The sequence below is a fragment of the Pundamilia nyererei genome, unplaced genomic scaffold, assembly GCF_000239375.1.
Source record: "Pundamilia nyererei isolate P.nyererei 1_Seehausen unplaced genomic scaffold, PunNye1.0 scaffold00183, whole genome shotgun sequence".
NCBI classification, from domain to species: domain Eukaryota; kingdom Metazoa; phylum Chordata; class Actinopteri; order Cichliformes; family Cichlidae; genus Pundamilia; species Pundamilia nyererei.
In genome coordinates this window covers 463,558-480,121 of record NW_005187584.1, presented here as the reverse complement: position 1 = coordinate 480,121, position 16,564 = coordinate 463,558, and the positions used below count along the sequence as shown (strand labels likewise).

Below are 16,564 nucleotides of genomic sequence, written 5' to 3'. Positions count from 1 at the left end.
GTGTGTGTGTGTGTGTGTGTGTGTGTGTGTGTGTGTGTGTGTGTCGGGGGGGACTGGCTCAGTATTTACAGGAAATACATCGTTATTCACAAGCATTTGTGCCCCTGTGCCGAGACAAAATACTGAAAGCAGTTTAGCGCGCACGCTCCACACATGCGCACTATTGACAGCGCCCATCACGTCGAATAAACAACTTCCTGGTCCGGGAAAATCTGACATTATCGCGATAGACGGGCTGATCTGTTAGTACTTCTGCACTTCAGCGGCACGGGCCTGACGCTGGAATGCAAAAGCATAAGTTATTTAGCCCAAACAAAGAACCGGGAAACGTCGGCGCACCTTTTCAGAAGTATCACAGCTATCCCTCGGGACTCCGCTACAGCCCGAGACATGAAGGGGACTCTTAACGTGTGGTAAGAGCCATGGAGCCGTTTTAGTGGCTAACGTTGGCTGGCTTTAGCATAGTTAGCTAGCTAATCCATCAACACCCGGGCTTGTGACAGCAGCTGACCAGCCAGCCGGACCGAGCTAGGGTTAGCATTAGCATATTTAGCTGACAGGCTGTTGAATTAAGTTAGCCTGGTTTAAACGCATTGTTGGTTTAGGGGTTTATGACGCTGCGTTAGTGACAGGTGACATCGGAGCGTCTTCCAGGAGTGGAAGGATTGTCTTTTAGGGTGCACAGGTGCGGTTGTTTATGTGAGTGATGTACGGAGGCTAATTGATGCTGATAACTAGCCTGCTAGCTAGCATTGGTATGTCGTCGTTGCTTGGTGCAACAGTATGGCAAACAAACAACAGACTGACAGCCACCTCCTTACTTAGCACGCGTGTGCTAATGGGAGTAAATGGCACAATAATCCATGTTTTCGTTTCGTCTGTGTCTTCCATTCACGGATTAACTGTATTCGGTTAAATAAGCAACATGACATGCCGCACAGTGACTGTTTAATTGATACGTGCGTTAAGATTACTGCTGACACATAGGGTGTGTGACTGTCATTTGGCAGGCCGACAGTCCTGATGGGATCATTGCAGGAATTTCCACGTTCAATTATTTGTTTGCTTTGTTTGTCATCAGGGGATGAGACGAGATCGGTTATTTCGACATTTGCAGCTCTGGGCTCGTTGACTCTCTGTTTTGGCTCAGGATGGCGCAGGGAGGCTCTCAGCTCGACTACCACATCCTGCAGGACCTCAAGCAGCGTTTCCCAGAGATCCCAGAGGGGGTAGTGTCACAGTGCCTTCTGCAGGTACATATTGAAAGCTGCTATTTGGATTGAGACTTGTTCTAATATATGTATTAGTGCATCATGTGTTTGCACTAATTCTTGCATCGTAAAAACATTGCAGAAGATATTTATGATCAGAACATGATATCTATTAATCGCACTCCTTTCTGCCTCAGAACAACAATAACCTGGATCTCTGCTGCCATCTGCTGGCTCAGGAGAGTAACAGATACCTGTATGGTGATTTCCATCCCAGTCCAGAGGAGGGGCGGCTGAACCGAAATCCCATGCTACACATTAGCTTGGGCTACCCAGGTTCAGATGCAAGCAAATCAAATGGAGGAGCAGGAGGAGTAGGGCGCTCCCTAGTGCACAGCACCAGTGACAGTCACATCGATCCGCAGCGACCCAACTACCCCGAACCGCTGTCAGCCCCTGCCGCCATGGCTCCTTCCCCTGGATACAATCCTTTTTTCATGAATGATCAGAGCCGCTCGGCCAGTACTCCCACCCCTCCACCCACAATGCCAGGCATGTCTCCCACATACTCTTCTGTTTCACATTACACCATGAACCCTATAACAGTCACTCTTTCGCAAAGCATACCCAACGTCCCACAAGCTCTGCAGATCCCTCCTGGACACTACGCAAACAACACCAACCCAAGCCTGTACATTCGACCCTCGCCATCTCAAAGCCCGCAGCCAGCACCCTGGTCCTCCTCAGGTGCACCTGTCTATCAACATCAGCAGTCCCCTTACAGCACTCCCACATACGGCTCACCTTACAGCTCCCCACAGCATCAGGTCCAGGCGCAGCCCCAACCGCAACCCCAGCTGCAACCCCAGCACCAGCCCCAGCACCAGCAGTATGTCTTCCTCCCTATTAGCTCCCCAACTCTTCCCAGCATGCCCTACCATCACCAGCAGCCGCCCCAGCAACAGCCTCCTGTTTACAGGCCGTACCAAACAAAGAACCTCCTTAAGAACCAGATAGAGATTACTCTGGAGGGTCCGCGGCCTCGCAGCAATTCACCTGTGCACACTCCTCACCCCCAGGGACAACTTTACATGTCTACCAGTTCTTCGCCCAGCTCCCCTTCGAGGGGCATTGCAATGAGTGCAGGCCCGCAGTCGTACCACCCTGGGGTGTACATGCAGGGAAGACCTCGGCCCGCCTCGTCCCCTCAACCGGGGCAGTCAGCCTATACGTTCAAAATCAAAGTGTCCCCAGGAGGCCAGGCTCAGAGGCCCCCGAGCTCACCACCCGTCACTGAAGCCGAGCCTATTCTCAACATAGTAGACCAAGGGGCGCACAACGCCGCCCCTGCACCCATCCTGCCCATCTCCGCTCTACCGGGGACTATCACCAGTCAGTTTCAGCCAATGCCCAGACGTTCCAGCTCGGGCTCTGATGACTATGCCTACACGCAAGGTAAGGGCTTCTTGTTTTGGTTTGTCCATCAAAATCTTATATTTCAATATTCATATCATTTTATATATGTTATGCTTTGCAATACTTCAGATCTCGCCTGTCATGGGTTTATTAAGCAGCGTGACAACTTCTGCTGCTCATTGTTTGGACAGTGTGGTTGCAGCTGCACCTTCAGCCTTGTGATATTTTTTTACTGCTTTGTGCTTGATTGTCATCTTTAAGTATGTTTGGTTGTCTGCGTGTTGTGATGAGAAAAGGTGATTGTCAGCCTTTTTCTTTTCTTTTTTTAATTTAAGGCTGCATGTTGGTCTTTGGCACGTGTTAAGTACACATGACACTGCTTTCATGTGATTGTAGTCTTCCCCACGCCCTCTACCTGCACCACTTTCAGGCTTACAGCAGATTGGAGTCGCAGCAGAGCATTGCAGCTTTTCTTTTCCTTTTAAAAAAAGCCTTTTTGTGTTTGGTGCGTTTCCCTTCAGCTCTCCTGCTCCACCAGCGGGCGAGGATGGAGCGTCTGATGAAGGAGCTGCGGCTGGAGCAGCAGAAACTCGAGCAGCTGAAGGGTGACGTCAACAACATGGAATACGATGCCCTTCAAAGACGCTTCCGACGAGTCAACTCCACCAGTCTTATCCCCCGAGTAAGGCCTGAACGTGTGCTTGTCTTACATGTCAGTCTTTGTGTGCTGCTTCACTGACCAAAGCTATAAAGGCAAGCTGTGAAATGATCACTGATTTTATTGATTATTATTTTATTCACTGGGAACTGCTTGATTATTCTCTCAAGACCTTCGTGGCTGCTGCTTACCTTGCAGAGTTTTCACTTGACTTCATTTCGTTGATGTGCTGAAGGACTTGTCTGTGCATGTTTGTCCTGTTTGTGCAGTATTATCTAATCTCACCCGCTGCACACGCCTCACCGGTCCAACACCTGCAGTGAATGGCTTTTTGTGGTGTTAAGGTATATTGCCACCACTTTGTGGTGATATGTTGCCTGTAAAAACACCATATTTAAGGAGTATTAGAAAATAATCACTGAGACGGTCAAGCTGGTGTTAAGACTGGTTTGATTTCACTGCTAATACATATGAAAGTGGAGTGCGAGTGTGGGAGTGGGCTAATCAGACCGGCTCGTGTGCTTACTGTCTGCAGCCTGAGGAGATGACCCGACTACGCAGTCAGAACCGACAGCTTCAAATTGATATTGACTGTACACTGAAGGAAACAGATCTACTGCAGTCTAGAGGTATGCACGCATCACTCGCACACAAATGCATTCCCACACAAAGCTTTGAAGTGTCTCTGATTTATTTGAAAGCACTGTTCTTGAAAGAGCCGAGGCCTGAAGCAGACGGTGTCGGGTCCAGAATGATGGACGAGTATCCGCTGCAGCGCATGCAGATGCAGGCTTGTGAAATGACTGGCCGGTGCGTTGCAGGCCTCGGGCTGATCTGTGCTCGACCTCCACTCTGGGCCCTGCGTAGTATTTCGCTGGCACATGATTCTTGTTGAGTCTGCAGTTGAAACACTTGGCCTACAACACAGCGTGTGGACATTAGTTCCAATCCTTTATCTGTTTAGCAGGAGTGATGATGATGATGGAAGCAGCACACTCTCAGGGACCGTTTCCTTCAGGATTCATTTGGCTGTGTTCGTCTGACCCTCTGCTTTGCAAGATGTGCTGCAGAGAGCAGCCCCACAACTCGATGCTGCCACAACACACTCCATGGCACATTGTGTGTCTGTGGATGTGACATAAATGTTGGCCTGTGCGATCAGACGTTTCGTTCAACAGGATGGCAGCAAATCACAGCGCTTGTGTTCACCTGTGGCAGCACCGTTAGGAGTCTGATACCTAATTTTCTAACAAAGACAAGATTATCAGTGCCGTTAATTCAAGATAAGCTCGTGTGCCTGTGAGATGTGGCCTCATGTTATTCATGTCACATCGTGAGATTCTTGTTGTCCTGAAATGGTAGAATTAATTTGACAACACGCAAACATTTTACATAAAACTTGTTTACAACTTTCTTCTACAAACTCGAGGACTTTGCTTACAGAGAAAATCCAACAGTTATTTAAGTAAACGTCTCACCAGCCTGATAAAAGCAATCACAACATGTGTGAATGTGTCATTAATCTGTAATCTATTACTTCAGTTCAAACAATCGTTGTGAAGCCTGCTTGTTTGTTGTTTAACGATTCTGTGTGTGTCTGTTTTTCTTTGCTTCAATTTAATATAAAAATCTTTTCCTATAGATGGTAAAACACTTAATTATTTGTCATCAAACAGTTAAAGCAACAATTACTTGATGCTCCCAAAGTAGGATAAGACGTTTCAAGTAGGCCTGCACGATGCACGTCTTCTTCCAGGTGTTTGATTGGCCGACAAGTTGTTGAGTAAACTGAGTCTTTGTGACAGCTGCCTCTGTCTGTCGTTGCCTGTTGGGACAGTTCTGGCTGAAACAGGCTCTCTTTAAAACAAACTAAAGCTTTCTGTCTGATCTCTGCAGGGAAGTTTGACCCCAAAGCAATGAACAACTTTTATGACAATATTCAGCCTGGTCCTGTGGTGCCACCCACATCTGGAAAGAAAGGTAAGCACTTCTGCAGAAGTCAGAGACATTTTAATATTTTACCGAGGTGCAGATTTGAGGCTTCATTCAGATCTTTGTCTCACTTTGGTCTTAATTCTTACTGTTTGGTCTGTTCATGCTGACAGCTGTGAAATTAAATGACACAGAGCTTTTTATAAAGTGCTGCAGATGCATAAAAATGTGTCCGTTTAAACATGTGGTTGCTCGGCAGCATCGTGATGCGATAGGTGTGTAATTCAACTATAAACGAGTTTTTGTTGCCTTAAGATTAAAACAAAAGTCTTTTATAAAAAAGGATTTTAGGAACATAAACGTTAAAATCAGGTCAGTTTAGGTTAGTTGGTTGCTAGGCAACGTGTCGACATTATATCAGACTCAACTGAACTTTAGTGGATAAAAATCTGATTTCACTGTTGTGAAATTAAAATGCTGTGTAGCTTTTCTAAGGTGCTGTGGTGGCCCCACAGCTTACACGATCGCCTCACTGAAACCCTTTCGAGCATCTGGAGTTAAAGTTGGCCAAAACAAACATGCGGCACTTCCCACACTACGCACCCAAAAGTAGAACTGGCTGTAGTGCAGCACATCCACTAACTGGAAAGTTGGTGGTTTCTTAGCTTCTCCAGTTTGATAGCAGATACTGATCCCAGAGCTGCTTCACTCACATTCGATAAAATGATAGTTTAGCGTAGACAAAAGGAGTAGAGTAGGAAGGTGCTGTATGAGAAGCAGTTCATCTAGCATCATAATATCTGATGTAGAGAAAAACCTTCAGGGCCAGACGATGCACCTGTTGTTCAGCTGCTGAGTGTAGCAGGACCTCGGACAGAGATGTAAGATTCGCTCTGCGGTTTAGTAAATGCATGTTTCTGTCAGGTTTCACCCTTGAGCGATCGTGGCTCAAGAGTTGGGAGTTCGCCTTGTAATCTGAAGGTTGCCGGTTCGAGCCCCGGCTTGGGCAGTCTCGGTCGTTGTGTCCTTGGGCGAGACACTTCACCCGTTGCCTGCTGGTGGTGGTCAGAGGGCCCGGTGGCGCCAGTGTCCGGCAGCCTCGCCTCTGTCAGTGCGCCCCAGGGTGGCTGTGGCTACAATGTAGCTGCCATCACCAGTGTGTGGATGACTGGATGTGTAAAGCGGTTTGGGGTCCTTAGGGACGAGTAAAGCACTATATAGATACAGGCCATTTACCATTTTTACCATTTGAATGATTACCTGCATTCGTTTTAATGCAGCTCTGAGTTGCAGCCTTTCATTACTGATGCGCATGTTTTACCACGTGAATGAGCTTCTTTCTTTTTGTCAGAAGGGACACAGGCCTCGAAGCGGGTGCCCCAGACGGACGAGGACTTTGAAGGCGCCCAGTGGAACTGTGAAAGCTGCACCTTCCTCAACCACCCTGCACTAAACCGCTGTGAACAGTGCGAGATGCCACGCTACACCTGAGCTTACGCACTGTGCTGTATCTCCACTCCTGCCTCATCCCTTGCAAATCCCTGGATACTATAAGCCCCGCCCCTCTACAGTCTGCAGAATCTGTGTAGAGGTCTCATCCCATCAATCAGTATACGTCCCCTCCTACCTGCTGAGGAAGAGCCACTTATCCCTCTCGTCCTGCTCTGGTCCCCTACTCCTGTGCACTTTGACCTTTGTTTTCTTTGATGGATAATGACCACGGAGGGCTGGAGCTTCCGGCGGCAGACATGTAAGAGCAGACTGCGGCTCAGACGGCGGGCGCAGCAGGCTTCAGAGATGTCAGAGCGCTTTAAGGATTGAGGAGGAGGAGCTGCGGTTTACCTGGCGACCATTCCATGCAGAACTAATGACTGCCCTGTTTACACTGTGCCCATTCCCAAAGTACAAATGGAGACACTTGTTTTATCCAGGACCTCCAGCTCCCCCATTCTGACAGTGGAACAATGAAAGCAATGAGTATATAAGTTGTGACTAATGCGAAATGTAGACTTTACACTGTATCTGGCTCTGTATGAGAGCTCACTGAAAGAACACTAAAGACACTTGCATACGAGTATGTTCCTGGTACTTTTATGCATATTATTACCACCCTGTATTATGTGTTCAACAGATGTTGATTTCCTGTGCAAATGCCTCAACTTGCTGTACTTAATAAAAGAGCTGATTCTATGTGACTTGATCCGGCGCAGGTGCAGAGTTTCTCTCCTTCCCAAATGAAACACGCACGATTGATTTATTTTCTACTACATGTTTATTGGGTTTATCAGACCAGTGGGAATTGTAAATGCATGCATACATTCATTTACTTTGATGTTGCAGGAGGGAGTTCATGAACGCTATAAAGGAGCTTTAAGAAGACGCCCGTTACCACAGCACGCCGCCGTAGGTCGTCTACCTCGCGGTCCTCGTTTCACTCGTACACAGCACGTCTCACTCTGGCGTGCACCTTCGCTCAGACGCTAAAACCGAGTCTGTTGCCTTTTTCAGCTACAGTCTAGGGAAGCAGATGTATTTTTAATGGTGCCTGTTGAGAGCATTTCATTTCCTACTGAGGGAAGATAAGGAGGCATCACACGGGTAGGTCTGTGAGCACATGCTGGGTGGTATGATCATGCACACTCGCTCAGCAGACGTGGTCATTTGCCCTCTACCTTCCTACTGCTGTGCTTGTAACTAACAAGCTTTATTATTTTATTTATGATGCAGTTTCCTGAAAAAGAAGGTATGACTGGGGGTATTTGAAAGGTTCTCACAGCAGGTTTACTAAAGCCAAGACCAGGTGATCTCACGATCGGCCGCTACTTTTAGATCGCCCTCTGACACTGATGCTGGATCTGCCATAGTGTAAAAGCTATGATCCGGGGCCGGGCAGCAGCCTAAGCAAGGATGCCCAGACCTCCACAGCCCAGCCACCTCCTCCAGTTTATCCTGGGAAATGCTGAGGAACCTCTTCAGCTCGACTCCTGTAGCTGGACATCTTAAACCAGCGACTGTCCTCCCTATGGAGGGCTCAGGTTCAAACAATTCAATTCAATTCAATTTTATTTATATAGCGCCAAATCACAACAAATGTCGCCTCAAGGCGCTTCATAGATACAGAGAAAAACCCAACAATCATATGACCCCCTATGAGCAGCACTTTGGCGACAGTGGGAAGGAAAAACTCCCTTTTAACAGGAAGAAAACAGAAGCTAACGTTTGCAGTCTGTGGTCATGGATACTTGGAATTCCAGGGAGCGATCTAAAAATAACAGCTGTGCTGGAAGCTTTGTGGGCGTGTCGCGGGTAAAAGGTAACTTTGAACGTTAGATGACCAAATTAAATTCAGGCAATGCTTTGGATTTTTTTTATAGTTTTGTTCTCAGAACTTCTTGATCGCATCTTGTAAATCAGGTTTTGTGTAGAAGACACTCGTGAGTGAGTCACTAACTAGGATTGTGTTACTTCCACCCGTTTGGAAGGTGTTAGCTGTCTTAGGTAGCTTCTGTTTGTTTATTGACCCAGTTATAATAGACACAAGCAGGACAGGACAAATGCAGTGAGTCCAGGGAGCTCGGTGACATGCTTTCTCCGATATATTAAAGTCTGCTGGCAGCAGAAGAAAGCTTGGCCAGCCTCCAGTTATTGTTGCGTCTCTGGGGAAATGTGGCATGTTGCATTCTTTAGGTGTGCCTCCTCAGTTTGTCATCCTCAGGATATCACTTCAAAAGAATGTCTTCCTCTCTACATCTCCTTCTCTTCTCTGATTGGCTAATTAGTCCATCAATTCCTCCGGGTATGGGGCCAGCGAATCCATCTGTTCACAACACACCTTGTGTCCAGAACTAAGACCTACTGGAGTTACACTTAAAGGGGACGCAGGATTATCTGACCGGTGGCATTCGCTCCCAAATGAAAGTGCCTCGCTTCTTTATATGACTGGATTCGCTGCCAACCCTCCTAAGAGACCTCAGGGCTTCAGTCCAATGAGCAAGGACAGCATTTCAGACAAGTTCACAGTATCAAATACAAGAGCTCCTTTCCAGTCCTGAAATTTTTAATGAGCATTTTTTTCCTATTTCTGGTCTGGTTGTGCGATGTGTAACAGAGGTGCTATTACTAATGTGGACACTAGCTGGGTGAGGTCCCAGGTTTCTCCTCTTGTCTTTTCAGTAGTAGTCTTCATAGTTTTTGGGGTTGAGGCAGTAGAGGAGGGCGCCTCCGAAAGAGAAGATGGTGGATCCCCATGCCAGGCCGTAGCCCCAGTTAAATTCATGGTAGATCCTCAGACTGACCGTCTCTATGAACTTGATGGGGAAGAGAACCAAGCTGCACACTTGGAGCACAACTGCAAGAAAAACAGACAGTTCAGACGCAAGATGCATCATTAAAGTTGGGGTCTTCCTGTGCACATTCGATGAAAATGTATTTTCTTTACATACCTGCAGAGAAAAGCATGACGGCCACAGGCTTGTAGCAGCGACTCCTGGAGCCAAAGCACAGGGAGAACAGCGCCACGAGGAAGGCGAGCAGCGTGAGGGCTGCTCCCCCCAACAGCAGAGCCAGGGTGGCGATCTGCCAGTCTGAGACGAGCACAAACACAGGGGCAGAGAGGAGGGAGAGGGGGAGGGAGGAAAACCGTGAAATCACACTGAAACAGAGAGTGACACAGGTAGCTAAAAAAAGGTTACTCTGGAGAGCCGTGTCGGCGCTGCTGACAGGAGGGGGGAAGCGGAGAGACAAGATGAGGACGGATAAAGGGAAGAAGACAGGCAGCAGGATAGGTCACAGGCTGCAGTGGTTAGCCACAGTAACAGTGCAATACTCAGTCCCTCAAAAGTAAATAACACTGGTGGTGAATTGCCACAGTGTAAACACAAACTATTTGTGGTTCGGAGGCTGAGCGATGGCGGCGATGGCTCGGAACGTTTCTGAGCCACCGGGGACCCGTTGGCGGGGTGCAGATGAGGAATGCAAACCCTCAAACTGAGCACAGCCCTTTTTCTGGCACGAACACGCGCCTGGTTACACGTGCACATTTCCAACAGTCCAGTAATGGATCCCAATGGAGCAGAAAGGTGACTCTGACAATGAGTATATCCCTGTCGGCTGATGACTGCTCAGCAGCATCCTCAGCATCCCATCCACACTTGAGTGGAAATAGCTGTCTGCCCCAAACAGACGCAGCTGTGAAAGGCAGAAAAATACGATCGTAGGCTTCTTCTTCTTTTTTAGATGCCTTGCCTTTTTCTTGAGAAAACAGTTTTTCTTAGTCTAAATTAGCCACGGGACACCAACTGACTGTTGAGAGACAATATACGTTATTGTTTAGAGATTAGGGGTCTCTTTCATTGCTTTACTGTTTACTTGCGGAAACAGAAGGTCTGCATGTAAACAGGAGGAGGATATTATGATGAAGCATTTGATTACACAGGAGGAAATCGTTTAAAGTACGGTGGGTGGAAAAAGGTAAACATCAAAGCATAAAGGGGATTGGGCTCTGTATACGCGGCTCAGTATTACAGAGTGTGGAAAAGTTTACAGTGACTGACTAAAGTTGATTTAGTCTGTTTTTAGTACGTGTACGAGGTATTGTTTATTACGGAGTCTGGGAAATAAAAAAAGATTAAGCATGGCTGAGAATACTTCCTCTCTGCTGAGGCAGAAAATCATTAAAACAGCAGAAGAAAGTGACGGAACATAAGCTGCTTAAAATACAGTTCCCACTCTTGTTGGAGGGAAATTTTATTGGAGGGGCCAAGCAGCTCAAATATAAACAAACATCAACCACTTCTGACCAAATATGGCTCAGGATTTAGAGTTTAAAAAATGGGTCCTGTCACCACAGGATGTTGGAGCGAGCCCACAAAAAGCAGAGCACCACTTTTCCTTCAGCCTCCCTGCTTTCACAACCACAGCGACCCCCTCGCTGCTGCTGCCTCTCAGCAAAGAGGGAGGGTTACACTGACTTGACCCGCAGCTGTCACAGACCCATCGCTGTTGAGATACTGTATCTTTCCTGGGTCATTTTGGTGCCCGCAGCCCAGCCGGCGCGCAACTTTATCATGAAAACAGCAGGATGCAGAAAGTCATCTCATCTCAGAATTGGAATGGATCCTGTTCGCTGTGCGAGAGACACAGCCAGAGTTAGGGTGCTTAAAGGCTTTGACGAGCAGGAAGTGCCAAACTGTTAATCTGAGCCCCGCACGATAACAGATGGAAAAGGAGATACAGTACACAAGATCCAATCTGAGCATTAATTATGATCCTCTGTACGGATGTCAGGAACTGCTGAAGTGTTAAGCAAATAAATCCTTCAAGGCCCCCGATTCAGTTGCTTTGTCTCAGACAACTGTGGAAGATCTGTGTCACAGAAGTGCCTCGAGTGTCTCTCTCTCTCGCACTGTCACACAATCTCAGCCTCACTCTCTCAAGGCAGCAGGATGAAGGCCTGTTTGAAGAAGCACCATCTTCAATCGGAGGCTCCAGGTTCGTGTCCTCTGTGTCGCTGAGCTGAGGCTCTGTCCCACAGAGCCGGTATGTGGCCTGCACAGTTCTGTGACCTCCCGTAAAGAGGAAGCAGGCCCCCAGAATGGGATAGCTAACATATTACATTATTAATGCGCTTTGCCATCACTGCATCTCACTGAGCTGGACGTGCTCACACTCTGGCTCCACATTGATATCCTGATCTCGCACCACCCTGGCATGAACACACTGCTGCTGCTGCATTCCTGGCTCTATGTGGAGTCTGTAGCATTTATACTTGACCACCGGCAGCTCCTGACTACATGTGTGTGCGTGTCTGTCTGAGCGAGAAACACGCAGACAGGATAACCTATATGCATCTGCACAAACACTAGAGCACGTAATGAGGCCATACTTGATGTCTACCTTACAGCACATTATTACGGTTTAAAGAGAACTTTGTGCAGAACAAGTTCAAAACATCTGAGCTGCTGTTTCAGACTAACAGGATCTATTTAATGCCCGAAGCATGACACCGAGGAAATATCGCGGGTTGATGAGGGGAGGGGGTGGTTAGAAACTGATTACTGGGATTCAAATCAATAAGCCCTAGCCAAGCACGAGCCTGAGGAAATGGGAAGTTCACTGTGTGCATTTACTGTGGTATGCTGCTGCTGCTGCTGGGAGCTGACACGGAGACTACGTGTCTTTATATGGCACCAAAGTGCACTTTGTCTGCGCTGACAGAGGAGGAATGGGGCCAGAGTGGCCCGCAGTTACTCATCTCAGACAGAAAGAAAACATTTTGTCAGACTAACAAAAATGCAATTCACCAGTCAGCACGCAGGAGCCGCTCAGAGACAGCAGAAACACAGACAGGAAATGTTAGACAGTCTGCTCAGGGATACAGCAGGATAAACCCGTGTAAGCTTTAGGCACATTTACAAGACAATTAAAATGACAAACCTTCTCTGTGCGATCAGTTTCGACATTTTTTTGCTTTCATTGTGTTGCAAGATGGATCGTCATCTACAAACTGTGGCTTGAAAGCCTGCCAGTGCGTTAGAAATGTCATAAAGGGCTGTTGCACTGCTTTACATATGCAGTAGATATTTTGCACAGCGCTACAAACACTCAACTAGCGATAGGATCAATTTTCTGAGAGTTCAGCCAGCTTCTCTCTTCCTTTCTCTCGGTGGATTAGTAGCTGTGATGGAAATATGAAATGCTTCTAGAAAAAAAAGCTAAGTGAGGGGACTCCATAAATAATTTTTTTTCCCTAATAGAGAAAATTTCTGGAGTGTTTCAGCTTGTTTCCCTGGTTACTAATCTGCAGGCATCTGGATCTCGGGGGAGTTCTCTGCTCTGAGCTGCCCCTGCTCCTTGGCCGGTGAAGAAACCCACACAAAGGCTCATTTTGATCGCAACAAAAGGCCAAATGAAACCCCAGCTGGACCGCTCCTGGCGAGGCAACATTCCCACATCATTCTGTGGCGCACTGAGCAAACGCTTTAAGCAAAAAAAGAGTCAAACGGCCTAGAAAGAAACCAACGCGTCTTATTCATCAGACTTGTGAGACTTCACTTTTTCCTGTACTCGATTATTTCCCAATTGGACAGCAGTGCGCAACACACCGTTCTAGATCCTATTTCATGCAGAAAATGTCGGCACTTTAAATTAAACAGGCAATAGCTAATTATAAAGTAATTAACATCTAGCACTCTCTGGGGTGATGTTTTATAATTCTCACCCACAGAACAGATTGGTTCAGCAGCGCACTCTCCGCGGGGACCCTTTGTTATCCCTGAGAGCTGTGCATCGCACTTCATTTGAATATGAATGTAGGTGTCTGTCTGCGCCCACAACCCTGCGATTTCGAGGGTGAAGCATCCCTTAAAACTACAACACCCCACTGGTTTAAAACTTTCAGCCAACATGGTGGCACGTCACGCCAGCAGCCGCAGTGTTAAGCGTGTCTGTGCGGGCACATGAGCGTCTTTCTCACCCGTGGCCAGCGTGCTGTTGCAGGACCAATCCTCGGAGCTGACGGGCTTCCAGCAAGACGCCCACAGGGACAGGGAGTACTGGTCATCCGCGGTGACCCACGCCGGGCTCAACATGGCACCGACATCCAGGCAGAGAGCGAGAAAGACGCACACAAGTCCCACCAACTTCAGGGGCGTCAACGCCGTCACCCGCACCTCCTCTGTGCCGCTCACGGATGAAGCCATGTCTAAAGTATCTTACTCATTAAATAACAAATAGTAGCAAAAAACAATGAAACAAATGCGGGAAATCGCCAACCTTGAACCAGTAATAACTTGCGGTTGTTCCCTCTTGAACGCGCACAGTGTGGTGGCGAGCCTCCGCTCACTCTGCGTCCTGAGCCCAGAGGACGCTGCCGCGGTGTGTGCTGTGGATCCGGCGCTCTGCCGACGGAACCGTGCCACGGAGCTCTAAAATAACGGGGCTGCACCTGCTGGGTCCTAGTGCCAGGGTGTGTGTGTGTGTGTGTGTGTGTGTGTGTGTGTGTGTGTGTGTGTGTGTGTGTGTGTGTGTGTGTGTGTGTTCTAATGCTCTCACTGATAACCAGACAGATTTATGTTTCCATATTCAGATATTTGGGGGCTCCCAGCTGTTGTGGTCCTGCTCTTGATTTGAGATCAGTTAAATCTTAATGTCACGGTACTGGGTCGTGTGACCCAGTGTTTGAGTTTTTATGTATCTTTTGTATTAATTTGGTTTCTAGTTTAGCTCATCTAGTTAATTTCTAAGTTGCAGTTTAGTCCTTTGTGTCTTAGTTGTTTCTGGCATCTCCCCCTGTACTGTCTACCTGTCATGTTTCATGTCTGTGTGGTCCTTGTTGTCAAGTTCGTGTCATGTCTGTCTCCATATTTCCTGTTTTATTTTGAAAGGCTCTGGTGTTCTTGCTCATTGCATTTAGTGCCCCTGTCCTGTCATTAGGTTCATGTGTGGCAGCTGTTCTTCCTCATGTGTTCCCCTGATCACCCCTGTGGGTATTTAGTCTGTGTACCTTCCCTCTGGTCAAGTTAAGTGTTTTTCAGGATTCTGTGCAGTTCGTGTTTGCCATTTGGTTTATGTTGTTTTTCATGCAGCCGCACGATGAGGTTCCGTGCAGGTCATGTTCATGTCTGTTTCGTCACGCCATTTGGTTCACAGTTTCCATGCATCTGCACAGCATTCTGTTCACAGTGATCATAGTTTTCCCTTTCAGTCATGTTAGTGTTTTTCCAGTTTAGGTTTCTGGTTAGTTGCCTCTCTGTCCCTGTTATGTTTTGTCTACTCCCCTCTATATCAGCCCAAATAAAGGCTCTCTTTCAGTTTAAGTTCACTCCCGTCTCCTCACCTGTGTTCGCACCTGGGTCCACCACACACACCTCCTTATAGCGCTTTATCACCCCAGTAGAGCGCTTTGTTCTCAGACTGTTGGCTTACTTGTGGTTCCAGGATATTTAAAAGTAGAATGGGAGACTTAAGCTTTAGCCCAGTTTGGATTTGGGCACCAGACACCCTCTTAGGCTTAAAAAAAACATTTTTCATGAAGCATATATTTAGGGCTGCATCAGGTGACCCTGAATTCTCCCTCAGTTATTCTGCAGAAGGCCTAGGATGCTGGAGGCTTCCCATGATGCTATGAGTGTTTTTTCTCCCCGCCCTGTGTGTTTATACGCCCCTCTGTATTTTGTTATTAACCCCTGGCTTTGTTCGACACCTTGTCTTTTGTCCTGTCTCCCTCCCCTCACCAGGGACCCGTCACAGCCCTGAGCCTGCTTGTGCTGGACGTTTCTTCCGGTTAAAAGGGAGTTTTTCCTTCGCACTGTCACCAAAGCGCGTGCTCATAGGGGCTCATCTGATTGGGTGCAGTTTTCTCTCTTTTCTCTTTATCATTGTAGGGTCTTTACCTTACAAATAAAAGCCCCAACTTAAAACCTTTTAATGACGCAGCCTTCAGTTCATAGATGTTGTTTTGTTAAGTTTTTCACTCCCTTAAGTCACTTTTCCAAAAACTGACTGCAGCTTCTACCTGGTGATAGGAATGTTCTTTCTGGCTCAAAAGGCATTGATGTTATTCCCGAGAGGCATGTTTGACATATGTTTGACGGATTATAGGCCAAGAAGTCATTTCTGAAAGTTTACATTCTTGCAACAATGGATGCCCAGTGCATCCATAAGGCAGCATGTTAGTGCAAGAATCTGAGCTAATAATTAACTAATTTTTATTCTTTAACTGTGTGTTATTTCACAAATTTAAAGTATTGTGTACAATTTATCATCAGTTTTCACTGGATGCCTAAATACATGTCATAGCGTGAGTGTGACAGTAGGTGTGTTTTATTGTAGGATACAGGAAGTCCAAAAAGCATAGCTGAATATTCCTGAGATGCTGTCTGTGATCTCTATGTTATATGAAATCATTGTTCAAATTGCATTAAATAACCATTCAATATAAACTCACTGGACACTTTATTAGGTACACCTTGGTGGTACTGGGTTTGACCCCTTTTTGCCTTCAAATCAGTTTTAATTGTTTGTGGCATAGATTCAACAAGATGCTGGAAATATTCCCCGCAGCTTTTGGTTCATACATGATAGCATCACACAGTTGCAGCCGCGTGACGTGTACAGACCATTCTCTGTAAATGCCAGATATTGCTATGTGGGAAAAATCCCAGCAGACCGTCTGGCACCAACAACCATGTCATGCTCAAAGTCACTTAAATCCTCTGTTCTTCCTCATTCTTATGCTCAGTTTGAACTTTAGGAGGTTTTTGTTTCTATGTCTACATGCCTGTATGTTGCTCCCATGGGATTATCCATCCATCCATCCATTCACTTCCGCTTATCCTTTTCAGGGTCG

General features: G+C 47.0%; 2 protein-coding genes across 2 annotated transcripts; one reads left to right on the top strand and one right to left on the bottom strand.

Annotated features, from left to right (window-relative positions):
- Positions 1–130: 130 nt before the first annotated feature.
- Positions 131–7,417, top strand: tab3 (TGF-beta activated kinase 1 (MAP3K7) binding protein 3). Its single transcript, XM_005746765.1, has 7 exons — positions 131–413; positions 1,082–1,253; positions 1,409–2,666; positions 3,149–3,309; positions 3,821–3,914; positions 5,182–5,265; positions 6,569–7,417. Exons 2-7 carry the CDS (start codon positions 1,152–1,154, stop codon positions 6,706–6,708), a joined length of 1,839 nt encoding a protein of 612 aa, XP_005746822.1. The 5' UTR covers positions 131–413; positions 1,082–1,151; the 3' UTR covers positions 6,709–7,417.
- A 965-nt stretch (positions 7,418–8,382) lies between these two features.
- tmem47 (transmembrane protein 47) lies at positions 8,383–14,175 on the bottom strand. The gene is made up of 4 exons (XM_005746764.1): positions 13,990–14,175; positions 13,691–13,918; positions 9,660–9,800; positions 8,383–9,565 (listed from the first exon to the last, which is right to left on the bottom strand). The coding sequence occupies exons 2-4, from the start codon at positions 13,914–13,916 to the stop codon at positions 9,387–9,389; spliced, it is 546 nt and encodes a 181-aa protein (XP_005746821.1). The 5' UTR covers positions 13,917–13,918; positions 13,990–14,175; the 3' UTR covers positions 8,383–9,386.
- Positions 14,176–16,564: the final 2,389 nt, after the last annotated feature.